This window comes from Astatotilapia calliptera, chromosome 6 (genome assembly GCF_900246225.1).
Source record: "Astatotilapia calliptera chromosome 6, fAstCal1.2, whole genome shotgun sequence".
In the NCBI taxonomy this organism is placed as follows: domain Eukaryota; kingdom Metazoa; phylum Chordata; class Actinopteri; order Cichliformes; family Cichlidae; genus Astatotilapia; species Astatotilapia calliptera.
In genome coordinates this window covers 3,676,566-3,693,850 of record NC_039307.1, presented here as the reverse complement: position 1 = coordinate 3,693,850, position 17,285 = coordinate 3,676,566, and the positions used below count along the sequence as shown (strand labels likewise).

Here is a 17,285-nt window from a genome sequence, read left to right as displayed (position 1 = left end):
GCAGGACTCCGCCTTTCAGGATGACCTCTTGAATCGTGGCACATTTGTCTATTTGCAAACAAGCTTTTTTAACCCCCCGTCTCAGTGCTGGAATCCCAAACATTCTGTTTCCATCTGTTCTGTTTCTCTTTCACCTCAGAGTCATCCTCACTACAGACTCCTCTCACCTGAAACCCAAAGGTGACCTGGTCTTTCTGTTTTTGCCCCCCCACAGTCTGGACCCGTCTGATATGTCCAACAATTGTTAAATCGGTTCTATTTGATGATCTCTTATTATTTTTTAAACTCATTTTTTAAATTCATCATTAGTATTTGTTATTAATTTTGATTTGTGGGTTTTTTATTCTTTTTATATTTTTCCTGTCGCTGTTTTATTCGCTACCTTTTGATTTCTCACCTGATCACCTGCACTTCCTGCTCAGTACTGCCTCTAACGCATCCATTTTTTTACACAGAATAACTGAAAAGCACTTTGAGGCTGCCCATAAAGAACTGGGCTGTTCATTTGGTCTTCCTTTGGGTCAACTTCTGTTTTTTTTCAAGTGTGCTGCACGGTCAAAGGTTACCTGATGGGACTGGATGTCCATCTACTAACCATCCAGTGTTAACGAATATCAGCTGGTTAATAGACGTAGGTTTAGCTCTCAGATGGCCCTCCTAAAAATCTGATTAGGCCACAGGTTAAACGAATTGGTACCTAATGCAGGAGAAACATTTGAAAGCCATCACAGTGATTCTTTCGTCCATCATGTGACTTTCAGTAGAAGTTTTCCTTCTCAGATTTTTTCTTTTGCACTTTGTAAACTCTATTTTAAAAGTGCTATTTAAATTACACTTTGATTGCATTTTTATTTCAGTCAGAATAATATCAGGCGGCTTCTTTGGTCAGTGTGTACGTTTTTTTGAAAAATGGTGCGAATTGCACTTTTTAACAGATAAAATTTTCTCCCAGTTCAGAAACCTCACGGTGGAAGGATTAAAGACTAACACTGTCTTCTAAATTAAATGCTAATGATCTGATGGGAAAATAACTTTCACGTGGTCACCGATGCACATATCAAAAGGGAAAATGGAAAATTTCCCAAATTCTTCCATCAATTTTCCAATTCTGATCTATTTATTGATGTTTTTACACATGTTTTGCTCTGCTCTGAGATGCAGACTGGAGTTGAACGATTCTGCGACATTGACAAATTTTATATGTCATTCCTACAAAAAAACAAATAAAAAACAAAACTTTGTAATTTTCATACAGCCCCTCACAGAAAATCTACCAAAACATGAAAACCCACTCTTAGGTAGTTCACAGCAGCTCTTAGTGCTGTGTCTCCATCCATCCAAGTCTACCTGTGCTCTCAGCTTCCTGTACCAGGTGCTAATCAGGGTTAAATGCTGTAGTTAAGCAGAGTCATTGTTATGATGTCTTTAATCCAGTGAAACCTAACTGAAACAAAGTGTTCAAAGACAGCTTTTCTTCATCTAAAATGATGACGCAGAAATATGTTTTACATATTAAATACTTATCCTCTGTGAAGTAATGACTGTAAGTCTTTCTGACACTATAAAAATGGTCACCACAAAAGCCTGATGGTTAATGATCGTCCTGTCAAAGATGAGATCTGATGGGAGCTCATCAGCTAAAATTCAGATTAAGCACGATGGTGACGGGTGGTAACGTGCCCACCGTCGTGGCACAAATGTTATTTCTGTTACCGCAAACCAGTGTCAGCTCGGGCCCAACGGTGACCGAGTTACTGCGTGATGGTCGGGATGCTGCGGGATCTCTTCATGATGAGACGCACCTCCACGTCGGGGAGGCTGTCCTGTTTAGTTTGGGCGCACCCCTCGTCCGCCGCGGCCATGTGCAGGTCGAAGCGCAGCGACACGGACTTCTTCCTCAGCTTGGGATTCCCCCTGAAGAAGGAGCCCTCCCACTGCTTTATCACCTTATCAATCTTCTCTGTCCTGGTGAGAGACGTTGGAGATGTTGGTAATAAACGGTGAATATGCAAACTGTAAACAGATTCTGTGAAAAACGTTATCGGGCTCTTTGCGTTTCTTTTGTTTGTACAATGACTCATCTTCTCTTTGAATTTGAAATTCTGTCTTTTCATCTAAGTGTCATTCATTCATTCTCATCCTTGCTGAGACAGATAGAGCCTGCAGGGGGCAGCGACGGAGAGCGCTGATGCTAAAATGTGCTGAGCTTGAATTGCCCTAGATGTAGCCTTTGATAAGACATGATGTGAAACATAAAGAAGATACGCCCTCACTCTGTATTTTAATCATGATATAACACATCATTTTGTATCCTCATCAAACTATTTCTGAAGGCTTTTGATATTCTGGGAGACAGTCAATCAGCTTTCCATTGATTTACAGTGACCCTTCATTTTTAAAGAGACAAGTAGACCCAAGCCGTGTCAGCAAACTGCTCTGAAACTGCACAACAGAGCCTCTGGATCCTCTCATGCTAAGGGTTATTTGGGGCTTCCTTTAATTTGTCTGCACATTCATAATGATACAACTGTCTGGGAGGGAGGGAGAGAGAGAGAGACCTTGCCTCAGCCCACTACTGCACTTTAAAGTGTGTCACAGCTGAAACGGGGTCAACTAACAGAGTGGTAGAAAACTGAAACACAGAGGTTGCACATTTATGTGTGTTTGTTTTGGTTTGTTTTTGTGTCAGATGGTTTCCAAAGTGGGTTCGATAGTTTCAGTTTCATCTTTAATATTTTAACATGTCAGTTTTATTTAGTTTTGATGGTTTAAGCGTTTCTGTCGTTTTAGCTTATTAAAATATGGGTTTTACGTTCGGGGGTAGACTCAAACAATTCAGAATGCATATTAATGCAAAAGTAAAGGGAAATTATTTGACATTGGTTTAAAATAATAACAGTTGATTCTGTTCTGGACATGTTGTTTCATGACACATCCAAGTGACTTTTCAGTCTCTGCTGACTGCAGGTTTCCTTATAAACAGAACATCTGCATAATGACTGAAACCAGCAACACTGTGAGGTCAGTTTCATGATCATTAATATGTAAATTGCCATGACCACTGATCAATGGTCATATGCACCATTCACCATTCACAGCATTGTAAGATGGTGAAAGATGTACCCTTAGGCCTCCTCCTCGATTTCCATGTAAATGTGTTCCTTGACTCCCCAGACAAACCAGCGTTCCTCCCACTGAAAACGCTACATCCAGATAAACAGATTTTTTTTTGGGACCTCCTCACCTGGATGATTGAGCATGCATCAAGACAAGTTTTCACAGGACTGCTTCCAAGTAACAGCCCATTACTGCTAATCAAATCCACTTGATTTAATCATCAGCACCTCTACAAACACAGTTGTGAGTGATGCCGTAAAAGCAGAGGCTTTGACAGTTTGATGGTCTGGAGCAATGATGTGTGTGTTAACATAATGACAAAGAAAGCCCACAATGATCTCAGACAAGCAATCGTTGGTGCCCATCATTCTGGGAAAAGTTATCACACCATTTCCAAACAATGTGAAATCCTTTGCTCTACTTTCACAAGTGGAAAACATTAACGTTGTCCGTTTTCCCAGGAGTGGACGCCGCAGCGAATCCACACCGAGGTCGGACGTGCAGTGCTCAGAGAAGCTGCAAAAAACACAAAAGCTCCAGTTTAGACCCCACAGGCCTCAGTTAGCAACTTGAATGTTAAGGTTCATGAGAGTTCAATTAGAAATAGACAAAACAAGTATGACTTGTTTGGATGGGTTGCCAGGAGAAAGCCTGATCTCTTTTAAAATCTGTAGATGTTCTGGATAAAGTGAAAAACAAATTTAGTGATGAGGGCTCGTCTTGATAAACAAAACAAAAACCAAACAAAAGAAACCAGCACATATAAAAAAAAAAAAAAAAATTCACTACACCTAGATCCCAGATATCCCATGCCGATCATATGTTTTTAATTGCTTCAGCCTGCCCACGGTTGCTTTTGCATCTGCATCCATCTCTCGTCTGTTGTGACTGATGCAGACTCTTTTATTCGCTGGGATCTCGCTGCTGCTTTTCCCACATCAGATGGAAATAATCACTCCTGATTGAAATGTAATATTTACTCTGCTTGCAGCTTTGTGTTTGATCTACACCTTTTCTTTTTTCCTAGCAGCCCCTTGCTTCACTGTTTGACCAGCTACTCCCTAATTGTGTCCTTGGCTGTCTGGTCTTATCAGGCAGTATGGAGCAGGTTTGTCAGAGCTTTTCTGCTGGGAACAAGTGTCTGCCTGGACTAGAAATGAGCTTCTATGTAAGGTCAAACAAATTAGCCATGCACTAAAAGGCAGTGTATAAGCAGGGTGAAAGACATCAGGTGATAGTTGTCTGTAGATCGTTCACTGTGATTGATTGATGGATTGTTAATCTAAAAATGTCTTGGCAATTATCTCCTAGTATACTAGTAATTTGAAGTCTGCAGTTACAGACGAAACACCAGTTTGCTCAGTAACTGCAGACAGACGCCTCACTCAGGGAGTAGCTCTGTGCACTGCTTTGAAGTTAAGAGCCGCACACTAGTGGATATTTCAGGCTCTGGTCACCTAGGTTACGCTAATGTATCAACAGCCCGTCATATATCAATCAGTCACTTTTCCTGATGTTGGTAGCTGTCGCCAGTAGTTATCTTACCCTTCATCACTTTCAGTCACTGAATGTCATTGACTTTCTCTGCTGTTGCCACATCACTGCGATCACTTCCTTTGCTCCTGACAAAGTTGATTAGTTTAAACAGACAGTTTTATTTAGTTCTTGTTCATTTTTCCATTTTTTGTGGGAATGTCTTTCAGCTCTTCATCACACAATGTTTCGAACATTTAACCAGCATGAAACTGGAATGTGACACAACAGTCAGCTGCTGACATCAGCCTAATCTTATTTGCCAATCAAATATGCACACATAAGTCAGCAGGGTGCATTCTTACTTGTTATCTTTAGAGAGGGAAGAAGGGCGAGGTTTAGTCTAATTAAAAAATAACAAGGTCAAACTATGCAAGAGGCCCTCCCAGCAATAGCACAACAAAATAATAAACACGGGTCGTCCATCTTTGATGTGGGCAAGCGCGGTCACCTGCAAAATGTAGAAAATAACAGGATCTTTGAAGCAAACAATAGCGCACTCAGGAGAAAGTGTGAGGACATGACCGATAGTTGCTGGGCTGGCAGAGCAACTGCGTCTCTTTGCATCTGCGGCTCTCTGAGGACATTATGCAAGTGTGTATGCGTGGCTGTGTCTCGGTCTGGTAATACCTGAAGCACGAACAAAGATTTCCACCCATGTCTCGTCCAACAATAACAGGTGTCACGCCCTGAAGCATGCATACCGGGCGAGTACCTCCACATCAAACACAGGCCATTAAAGGAGGAGAATTCCCATGCAACCCAGTGAGGAATTACTCATGGGAACTTGTGAGCTAAATGTTTTTGTTTCTCCTAACTCGTTCGATGTGTGAAGGTAATTCTTCTGTTCGCCTAGACGTCGCCGGGGAGTGGAGTATGATGACTGCATGCTTGTGAACTAATATAAAGACTCTAATTGAAATGTGTTAAAGCTTCAGGAGATTACATGAGTAAGATGTTTTTGCAATAGGGATTTATCTGTGTGATGTAATTAGCGGTTACTATTAGAAAATGCCTAGGTTTCACACTCAAGCAGAAGCACTGACTGCAGGCCAAGTGGGAGCACAGCGATCAATACTTACTCAATGGTGCCGTGACCCTCCGCGCTTTCTTGCACCACATTGCCTTGAAGGATCTCCTGAGTCTTCACAGTGGAGATTGGCAAGTCCTTATCTAGTTCTGGCTCTGCGAGAAGTCGTTAAAGATAAACCATAATAAGAAATGACTGCAACAAGTAGGCGTGTCACTACTTTTCCATCAATAAAGAGGAATGCACCGAAATGATGAGACGTCAGCTTTTTGGCCAAAAAATAAGATTACCGATGCGACCCAAAGACATTTACATATCATTTGTTCCCATGGAAATTACCTGAACCTCTCCTTTGAAGCTGAACATAACACCGGGCTCATGTTACACTCTATATTTGCCTGTTCTATATTTATACAGTAATCAAAATGTCCCGCAGTATATTTGCAGAGCTTTTTGCTATTTTTTCCCTGTACATTAGAGTCCATTGACATCTCTTGTAGTATTCCCCGTCTGCCTGCCTGGTGTCCTGTGTTTAAGTCCCTTTAAGGGTTTTGGCTCAATAAAAAGGAAAAATGGAGGAATGGCGGCTACATGGTGGCTATCTTTCTGTCAGTATGATGTGAGATGTCCCACTCAGTGCTGCACAGCTGATTTTTCTGATGAGGCCCATACACTGTATATAAAAGATGGACATAGCCACTGTGACGTTACCTGCCGGTTTTGGTGTTAGCATTTAAGCTACTGTGTTGGTTTCTGGAGCCAGAAGTCACCATAATTAAAAAGAAATGGGTTGGAGAGCTAAATTGTAACGCTATCGAGTTCTGTTAGCTTCATCAATTTTGCAGACAAAACACTTATTCCCACATAGCAAAGTTGGTATGGCCCGGATCTGGCCCACACAATATGCTTACACATTCTTTGCACATACCGCAAAGAATGATGGCCCTTTGGTGGCCCAGATCTGGTTTGCCAGAGGTGGCTCACACATGGGCCAGCACAAGGCCTAATGTGTCACATTGGCTCATTTAATTATGACACACTGTATGAGAGACACCTTAAATCAAAGAGGGACTGGTTTGCTCCGCACAGCGAGGTAAATGTGTGTCTTACCTGTGAGTATCACCAGGCTTCGCTGTCTGTACAGTATGCTTTTCTTCAGCCCATTTTCTGTTGGGAGGAGTGAAGGTATGTCAGGGAGGGGCTCTGACTTGGGTTCGTCTGGAGTAACGGCGAGGTCACTGAAACCATTTTCAAGTCCATTCTCCTTTGGCTCCACGACTGAAGACCTCCATGGCCGCAGAACCATCGGCTGTGCAGTACGACCCATGTATCTGCAGGCACATGAAGACGTAAAGATGTGTAATATATGTACGACTCGGACGGCGGGAGGGATCTGTGGCGGCACTATATCCCTTGAAGTCTGATTGTTTCCATGTTTGACACCAAGTTGTCATATCATGAGTTCACAGTTCTTTACTTTCGCTTCTCTGTAGAATGAAGGATACAGCACCTATGGTTGTAACCAGACTGCTGGTCGTTAGCTCTCCGCTCTGCGTTCATATCCACAGTAATGTAGAAGCCACGACTGCTAATACATGTTTATGCAGGCAGGAGGTCTGTCTCCAATTAAAGCCATTATAACTTCCTGAAGTTACTACTAATTTTCAAGTCGTTTGATACTTCCATACCACCCCAACTGCTTCTTAGTCATCTGCTTTCATCATGTCATTTTAATTCCCAGGAAATTCCCATCCTTTATGCTAATGTGAAACGAAAAGCAGATTAGCTGAAGACTGTGGGAGGGATAAACACAGAAAAGGCAACAAAAAAAAGGTATCAATTTAAACAAGTTTGGCCAACTGGAAACACATGAACAGGTTTAATAAAAAACAACTGAATGGAATTTTATTCACAACAAGGTGCTTTATACTGTAAAGAAACCCCACCAAACAATCCTCTAAGAGCAAGCACGTGGCAAACATAAAACCAGGCCTCAAACCAGCACCTCTCTTAGGGCTGTCAAAAAGGAAATCCTCAGATGTTAATCCGTACTAAAAATTGCTTTTAGATGTTCCAAAAAATTTGATTCTGTTCATCTGGACGTAGAGTTTTCAGTGGGAGAAACGTTTCGTCACTCATCCAAGTGACTTCTTCAGTCTCAGCCGACTGCAGGTTTCCCCAATCTTACAAATTGGAGGTTCATTTTCAACTATGCACACAATTTGGAAAACACGAAGCTCATGAAGTGTAACAGTAACATCACTCAAACCCCATTTCCCGGTCTCACTCAGATGTCATCGTTCTGCACACTTCGCTCACCTGCAGGAACACCGGACATCAAAATGTAACATCCTGGTTGCCAATTAGCCTCGCTCATGTTGCGCCTGTTTAAACTCCGCTGGAAGAACAATTCAGTGGGTGAAACGAGCACAAATGAAGAACGTAACGTCACACTTGGAAGGCGGATGATGAATATGAGAATCAAAAGAACTGGAAATTATAATAAGTCGTTTAAAAAATATATAGCCATTAAAACACGGTTTGATGTTTTTACCACACGAGCGTTTCTTTGATGTTCTATAAGACATAAGCATAGAACAGCAGTGTGTATTATTTTGGGGGGAGGATTCAGTTTGAATAGAGAGAGCGTTGTTTTGAGGCCTTTGATGTGTGGAGTTTTGACAAAGCAGTCTGTATTCAGAGTTTGGAGAAACTGAGCCACAGTTTCTAGAAATTTGGGAACTATTATCAGCAGAACTACCTTTTTCTGACATTACTGTTGGTAACGTTGCGCTATCATTTTAAAAGTTTGCTTTGTGTTTTGCATACTTGTGAATGTTGGCAGATGTTAGCATGCTAACAGTGAGTTGGACAGACCATCCAAAGTGTGTGCTCAGGTTGTGAGAGCAGTTGGAGCCAAATGATGCAGCACAGTGCAATGTGTCCTACAACCTCACTGACACACGAGCATGACTTCTGTTGTTGTTATTTAACAATTCATCTGCGATATTAACACAGTGTGGTGCAAAAGACAATGGTGATGTATTCTCTGGACTGAGCAGATGATCTAAAAGCATTGTGGCGCGACCTTTCAGAATCATCTTTTGTGCTTTTTATTCGGTAAATACCCATTTCACAAACCTCAGCGGTTTTATGTGCTGAAGCTTCAGTGAGACTTGTTTTTAATGCGTGCAGATGCTCTGCTCTCTCATTTTTTCTTGTTTTATTGTGTTTTATCCCACTCAATGCCGCCCTTCTCAAATATGACTAAACAATAGAAATTTCATATGCGTCCTGCCCGTCCTTGCATCATCGTCATTAATCTAAAGAGATGAGACAAATCAAAGGCAGCACTCCACTCTGCCCGTAACCTATGTGGCATAAAGTCAAAGTGATGTCTCCTAGCTATAAAACGTCAGCAGTGCGGTTGATGCAGCAAATGTGTTGAAGCATCTCAGAAGAGTCTAGCGTCCAAATGGAAGGAGATAATTAAAGGCCCCGTCAGGTGAGCTGAATATTCCCCTATAAAACAACTTGGCGCTTGCAGAAAAAGCCAGACAAAGACGCCTCTACTGTCTGGATTCTGTCAGCTCATGTAATTAAAGACAGCTGGATTTTCAGGCTATGAATCGGAGAGTTTGTCATCTTCATTTCAGTTTAACAGAAATGTTTATGTGCCACTATGTTGTATGGGCGGACAGCAGGGCCTGAGTACGTCTCAACTTGCAATTATTGTGGATTTTGAATTTGTATTCAGGTAAATTCAACATAATCCAAAAGATAAAGGTTAAGCTTTGAAAGTGTCAACTCATAAAAGCTTGACAGCTCAAGTTAAAGAAAACAAACAAGAAGTAATTTTGTTTACTTTGTGCATTACTTCTGACAATGACGCTTCTAACTTGCTCACGGCACTAAAGCGCGTGCCAAGTTTGTCAGACTCTGCTGCTTGATGCGCGATCTTTTTCTTTTTCTCAAGGAAGACATTTCATTAAACTGTAAAGACAAGGAAGAACTCTAAAACCACAAAATTCCAGCTCAAACAACCCTCCTGTCTTCTTTTAAGATTCCTCGCCCTTTGTCTCGCGCTCACCTTCCCTCCTCGCGCTCCAGCAGACGGCGATAAGTAGCAATCTCTCTCTCCAGCCTCATCTTAGTGTTGAGAAGCTGATTGTGGCGCTGACGCTGGGTGGCCAACCCGCTCCTCACCTGCTCGAGCTCGCTCTCCAGCCCAGCGATCACCTGGGAAAGATCCTGCAGCTGGCTGGAGTAGAGCCTCTGGGTGTGCTGGAGGGACGTTTCCAGGCCTTTCTCCTAGACGCCAGAGAATAAAGACCTGTTTGGATCATGACTTGATGGTCTTTGTTTTCTTAAAAAGGAATGCAGTGAATACAAAACGATATTAAATAAAACAATTTTACAAATTCACCTAAATATATCAAGACTTTTAAAACTTTAGTGTCAACAATGAATCGAAACGCTTTAGCGCTCAGAGCTCTCCAGATGGAGCGGTTAGACGACGGTAAACTCAGCGTTTTTAAATTTAAGGGGGATTCTGTGCAGCTTTTTAATTTATCATCAACCAGCAAAATTAAAGTCATGACTCTTTTCCCAGTCTTAATAATTAGGTGCTTCTAGAAAGCATTGTACATAGAAGAGGAAATGTTACGCTGCTCTGTGGGCATACGAAAGGTCACTTTGTTAACTAGTGTATCAAATTGACAAGGCTAAAAACTTAGTTAGGACTGGATCAGGTGACTAGCAGTTTAATCCTTGTTTTATGCTGTTCTTGTCTTTCTATGCTCCTCTCTTTGTCTCCTCACCTTCAAACTGTTCATAGCAGACTGCTCTTCCTCCCTAAGCCTCTGTCATGGTCCTGGGTCAGTGACCCAGCGCTTTAAGTTTATTATTATCATTTTCTAGTTTATTATCATGATTATTATTATTGTTTGAGTTCTACGTGTTATATTCGGTCTGCCTCTGAGTCTGAGTCTGTATCTCTGTCTGTCTATGGTGTCTCCCCGTCTGTTTGTGAATCTGTCTGTTCAGTTCAGCGTCTTGTCTGGTTCCATGTGTCTGAGTTTCCTGTTTTATTGTGAAGGTCCGTGTCTTATGTGAGTGTGCTGAGTTTACGTTTCCCTGTCTCGTCAGCTGTGATTTCTCCCAGGTGTGTTCCCCTCCTGTCTCTCATCCCTTGATTACTGCCGTCTGTGTATTTAAGCCCTGTGTTTCTCTGTGTTAGTATCGTACCTTCAACTAGCTGTGTGTTCTGCTTCCGTGTTTCTTTTCTAGTGTTTCAGTCCTCAGTTCCACTATTACGACCTTTATTTTCTTTTAGTGAGTTTAGTTTGTACGAGGTTTCTCCAAGCAATAAAGCTGCGCTTTAAGTCTCACTTCCGTGTCTGAGTTCTGCATTTTGGGTCCACCACTCCTGCTTGCCTGCCTGCCACACAGCCAACCATGACAGCCTCGTTCTATTGAAGGTTTCTTCCTGTTAAAAATGAGTTCTTCCTTCCCACCATTGCCAACCCACAGTTCACAGGGGTTTGTCTGATCTTTAGAGGGTTTTTTCTAATTCCGTGGGTTCATTCACATCCATAATGTAAAATTGTATTAAAGCAGCAGTTGGGAATTAAATAAACTGAACTGAAATTAAACTGAATGAGTTTTTTTTAATATTCATAACTTTCTTCTTTTTATTCCAGTTTTCATTCCTTAGATTTTCCATGAATTGCAGTTATGGAATCAGTTACACAATGTTTATGAAAGCAGCTCTGAAAATGAAGAAATAATAATAATAAAGTATCTGTGATTGAAAGATAGAAACCTTATGTATATCTTGGCACAGATGTATTAAAACTCCCTTTAGTTGCTAAATTGAAACATTACGCAAAAACAGTATTTTTTCTTGTTATTGTCGTCTTTTCACAGGCAGTCTGCCGTGTGGTGTTGAAGCAGTGTTAACAGTGTGAATGATAACTTTAGATATTTGTTTTTTCTTACCAAAGCATGTAGGGTCTCAATCTCCACTTGCAGCGAGTGCCACTGCTTCCTGGCCTCGGCTAGCTCGGCCCGTGCCTCCCTCAGGGCGGCGCCGCCGAGGCTCACCTGCGCCCACGCTGCCTCCTCCTGCACAACGAGAGGGGAGCCAGATGTTTAAAGAGGTGTGAATCCCAGCACCACCACCCTCTTCGCCAAACACTCACACAACTACCTAGTTTTCCCTTATAGAACACACTCAAGTGGTTTCATATTTGTGTTAATGTAAAGTAGCTGATGAGATGCAATTGTTGGGTTTAATATCTGTACTATGTAAACGAAACAGAGGCCTGTTCACACAATGACACACACACACACACACACACACACACACACACCTCATGAGTAAGTACTTTTTCCCACTGGCACCGTCAGACAACACAGAGGCGAAGCAGTCACAGGTGGTGCCTTTGGTGATGTGTGTTTCAGTGCAAGGTAAACAGACAGCGTGTACACACAGCTGTCCACACACTGTACAGCTGTGAGGCGTTTCACACCCTTCGTCCTCGCCCCTTTAAAACGCAGCAGAGCGGTGAAGCTGTCTCAGCACTTATGACAATATTTTGACAGATAAAACAAAGTTACGCAAGATACTTCCTGTATAATTTGTTACTTCACTGACTCCATTTATCAGTTGCAACAAATTTAAAAAAAGATCTTTAATCAAGGAGACATTCATTTAGGGCAATATTAGCTGAAATCAGCAGCTCATTGATGATAACACCGGCAAACAAGACCTGACCTGACAGTGGATTTAAAAGGGACTCCTTACATATGCTTGCATATACATAGATTTTTATTTGAAAGTTGAGCATACACTTGAAACGAGCTATATATGACACCTACATCATACACATATATCATCTATATCCAACAGAAGATAAGCACTAGAAGTAAAATCCAAACAAAAACTCTTACAGAAGAGGTTGTGTTGGTGTTGTGTTATATTACATAAGAACATATCAGTGAGTTATTAATGGGGCCGTTATATGTGGAGCATGTTGACGCTGAAATCTGTTCTTGGAGTTAAATTATTATGTGTATTATATCACTGGGTTAACATTATTGTTCTGGAACAGCTCATTCATGTGTGTGCTTTATATACTGTTGACATGTGTTTGGGTAAATATTTGCATTTGATCTGCTTTCGTATGCGGTACATTTTTTAAAATTCTACAGTTTTTTGTTCTTATTCCTGTTTTTGCTTTTCTTTTCATCCTGTTATGTTTTTAATTTGTGCATAATGCTGTTCGTTGCCTGGTCAGACTCACGCTTGCATACCGTGAAACATCAGTGCACCACATTCTCCTCACTTATACAGCACTATGGAAAGTCTTTTCATCTTCATTTCCAGTAGCAAGAAAACTGCAGAATATGACATCATCTTGACATTATTACAGTTATACAAAGCTTGAATTGCATCTGCTGCGATTCCAATCCAGGCTTTTAAGAAAATCTAAATATAAACTTTTGTTTGTTCAGAGACAACTCCAATTGGCGCCTTTAAGCTTAAAGAGCTTTACTGTCATTGAACGTGATGACAGAAGTCACGCATGGATGGAGGTTTGGATTCTTTAGTCTATTTTGCACTCAGACTTTGACGTTTCATAAGGTAAACATTGTAAAAGTTCCCGGGGACAACGAGGCTGCTCTGTATAATCTTACACGGTATCCAGACAGCTCCTCCTAAAATTAAACCTACATATTATTATATTATCTTTCTGTCTTGTGGAGCTCTTTATACTTTGTTTCAGCAACCAGATTACTGTCTCTGAAATAACCTATTACTGCTGCGCTTTTTATGTCATTTTTGGCACTTTGAACACCATAAAGTGATTGTCCAGTGTGCAGAAGCAAATGCTGATGTCTACTCAGCTAAAATCTCCAGAACCAGGCAGTTCACAATGTAGACACAGAGCGTAAACTCTGGTGTGTGCACTTAAGATCTAAAACAGATAATTATTCGGCAGAGGTGCAGAAATTAGGATAGATTATTTGCCAAATACATATTTGGCAAATAATCTATCCTAATTTCTAATATTTTTGCTTGCTTAGTTTAATTAGCAGGTAAAATACAAACAGAGGCTCCTAATGCTGTACAGGGAGTTGTGGTCCTGGGTAACGGACGGAGTGTCTTAAGTTTATAGATTTTGTATTTTTGTTTTATCTGAATGTCTGTGAAGGTTCTCAGTCATCCAGCTCATCGTGGTCAAAGGAGCTTGCAAAGAAAAGCGTCTGGACTTCTTTAAGTTGCTTGAAGACGTTTCACCTCTCATCCGAGAAGCTTCTTCAGTTCTAAGGTCAAATGGTGGGACTCCCCACCAGGTCAAATCTGGGACTCTCCACCATTTGACCTTAGAACTGAAGAAGCTTCTCGGATGAGAGGTGAAACATCTTCAAGCAACTTAAAGAAGTCCAGATGTTTTATCTGAATGTCTTCTGGCAATTCTTAGTCTTCCTTTGTTCCTTAGTTCCTGGTTATAATCTTTGGTTACTGTTCTTTATATATTTTTCAGTTTAGTTCCATTCTCAGTTTTTGGTAGTTTAGAGTTTAGTTTCACACTTTTGTGTAATTCCCCCGTATTGTGTTCATTTGTGTCTGTTTCCCCATTCAGTTTTATTTCACCTCCTTTTTTATTTTGATAAGTCATCTGTCCTTGTGCCTTGCATTCACTTTACTTCCCCTCGTCTCATCTTCCCCATTTGTTGTGCTTCCTACAGCTGTGTCCAATTCCCAATATCCCTCAGTGTGTGTACAAGCCCAGTCAGTCCTTTGTCGGTGCATTTGTTATTCCTTCCTGTCCTGTTTCCTGGTTGGTTTGTTTTTTCCTCCTTCTGGATTTAGTTACCTTTTGGACTTTGTTTTCCTTGAACTGTCTACACGTACTCATTAAAGGTATTCTTTGAGTTTTCCACCTGCCCGTGTGTTAGTCTGACTTCTGGAGTCCACATCCACACATAACAGGACAACAAGAAGCAGTTGTCCATGTATTGATAAATCAGTTAAAGTATATTAACTGCTCACGACCCCCACAAAACAATTCATTTTAGCTACGCAAACGTCCCTTGCCTTAATTCCTACAGATTAGAGGAAAAGAAGAACTCCTCTGAAACAAGCCAAACGCAGTCTTTGAATCTTTGAATGATTTTTTTATTGCCGTGTTGTCAGCTCTTGACTGCTGCATTGTGCTGCTGTTAGTGGGTCTGATGTAAACAGCAGAATTTAATAAAACCTGCCCTGATTTAGTGCCGTGGTCGCTCTCAGCCCTTGGTGAAGGCACTTTATTGTTGCTGTCAGACCAAAGTCATGGTGCTGTGGAATAATAAACAGCTTCTGGACTGTGTTTTTCCCAGAAAAGAGGCCAGCTGAGCTAAAATAAGAGTGGAAACGTCAAAACAAAACAAAGCTGCTATTACTAGACACAGGATGAGGATGCTTAGGTTGTATTTTGGGTTGTAAATATTTAATGAAGGTGAGGGATCATTCACACAGACCACCACTACTGTGTTTAGATGAAGAGAGAAAGGAGACAAACACACAATCTGCACACAAACAGGCCATATAGCAAGGAAGGAGAGGTTTCAAGCTTTTTATCCCAGTCAACAAATACCAGCGGGGCACATGCATCACCCTGCCTGTGGGACAGCCTGGAGTTGGTCCTGAGGGTGTGTCGGACCGGCACAGATCAGGACCATTGTCCTCAGAAAAGACAAGTGAAGATTGTGTAAGAGTGGATGCGTACCTCGCTGAGGGCTCCTCTGTGTGTTCTGGATGCTGCTGCTGCTCCAGCTCCAGCATGAGGAGGCCCGACCAAGCCGGGGGCTGGATTTGAGATGGCGCCCAGGCCGAGGTGTCTCTCCCCCGGGCTGGGGAGTCTGCTCTGTTCGCACTGCGCTCTGATTCGGTCGAGGAGCTGGGTGAGCTCCATCCCTGTGCCATCCTCCTCCTCCCTTCCTCCTGCTGCTGCTGCTGCTGCCGTGGCCGTCGCTAACAGAGCATCACAGGAGCTGGCCCGCTGCAGCTGCAGAGCCCGGGCTGCCTGCAAAACAGCCAACCAGGGGGAGGGAGAGAGAAAGGGAGCAGAGAGAGAGGGGAGGGTGAAGGATGGTAAAAAATACAGGCGAGACAAAAAGAGAGATGAGAGTTGGATTAAAATAAATTCTGAATGAAAAAGGTGAGTAAAATGCAAAGGAGAAAAAAGTGGGAACACATGTGGAGAGACAAGGAGAGGAAGAGTAAGCAGGGATCAATACCACATTTATGCATATGTGTGTGCATGAAAGGATCCTGAAAGTGAGGGAGGGGAGTATTAGTCAGCAGGAATGAGAAAATGAAGATAAGGAGGGAGGAAAGAAAAGATGGAGGAGGGACGGACGAGGTCACTGTGAGCTGTTTCTCACACAAGGAAAAAAAGTGCTCATGCACACCCAGTCATTACAGGACTATTATGTCGAGGTTGGAACAGATCACTTATAATTTACGTGTTATTATAACAAGTATTCCTATAATTAGAGATCTAAATAGGACTATTACACACATTTTATATATCATAACCACTTAAGGGTCATGTAGCGTTCACGAGAGGAGCACATCTGTGGAGGTCAGAGTGAAGGGACAAACAAAGACTGTGTGGAAATTGTTTTTCATCCTGTTTTTAATGTGAGAGATCGAGACAGCAGATGCAGTTAATAGACAGTCCCTTGAAAATGTGCCTCATCATGTACCTCTTTTCCACAGCCACTGACAATAAAGGCTTCAAAGGCCTTAAGTTTGTTACATGCCGATGGCAGCTTTTTGGCACCACAATGTTTTTGCAGTGGAAACGTGTGAAAACTGGTTATAGACTTGTAGGGGCTGGTTTCTGCTCTCTTTTCCAGCCACTACAAGATGACAGTTTGAATCCAGCACCAACGAGAAAATGTCAACTCATTCCTCCAAACATGCAGGTACTGTAATTTCCTGCCTCTTCGCTTCTTCTTCCTCTACTCTGTCTCAGAATTACTGAGTTTTGCAGCCTCCAGGGACCCTGAATGTTCTCGCTGAAGTTATAGGGGTGAGCTAGTTTCTACTTTGGAACACAGTTACTACTGTGCATGCAGATGGAAAAGCACGGGAGGACAGAAAAGAGAGCAAAGTTAAAAAGACAAATGAATGAGAAGGCAAGACAGAAGAACATTTAATGACCTCAAATTCCCGGTGCATCTCCTGCAGCTCTGTCATGGAGCGGTGAACCTCTGCATGCAGTATCATGCTGCTGTGATCTGCCGTCCTCTTGGTCTCCCTGAGCAGAGCCACCTCTTCCTCCAGACGCCTGGTGTTCCTCTCTTCGGTCTCGCACCTGCGAGGGGATATTGACACATATCGACCTAGTTTTATTATTTAAACAGTAAAATGCATGAACACACCAACCACCCGGCATCCATTCACATTGTTTTCTGGGGGAAAACTTGCATTTTTGAGGCCATTACAAAAATATGAATTCATCCTAATTTCAACCTTAACTAAATATGCCTGCTGAGCAATTTATGATTGATTAGAGGACCAGCTAACATCTAACTGGTGCAAAAC

General features: G+C 42.0%; 1 protein-coding gene across 2 annotated transcripts in view; it reads right to left on the bottom strand.

The window, feature by feature from the left end:
• Nucleotides 1-318: 318 nt before the first annotated feature.
• Nucleotides 319-17,285, bottom strand: part of krt222 (keratin 222) — a 29,158-nt gene continuing 12,191 nt past the window's right edge. For both annotated transcript variants that reach the window (XM_026169738.1, XM_026169739.1), the window contains 7 exons: nt 16,902-17,055; nt 15,460-15,756; nt 11,681-11,806; nt 9,771-9,991; nt 6,791-7,011; nt 5,733-5,835; nt 319-1,965 (listed from right to left, as the gene is read on the bottom strand). In XM_026169738.1, coding sequence (XP_026025523.1) covers nt 1,752-1,965; nt 5,733-5,835; nt 6,791-7,011; nt 9,771-9,991; nt 11,681-11,806; nt 15,460-15,756; nt 16,902-17,055 — 1,336 coding nt within the window. In that variant the 3' untranslated portion in view covers nt 319-1,751. The remainder of the gene's footprint in view (nt 1,966-5,732; nt 5,836-6,790; nt 7,012-9,770; nt 9,992-11,680; nt 11,807-15,459; nt 15,757-16,901; nt 17,056-17,285) is intronic.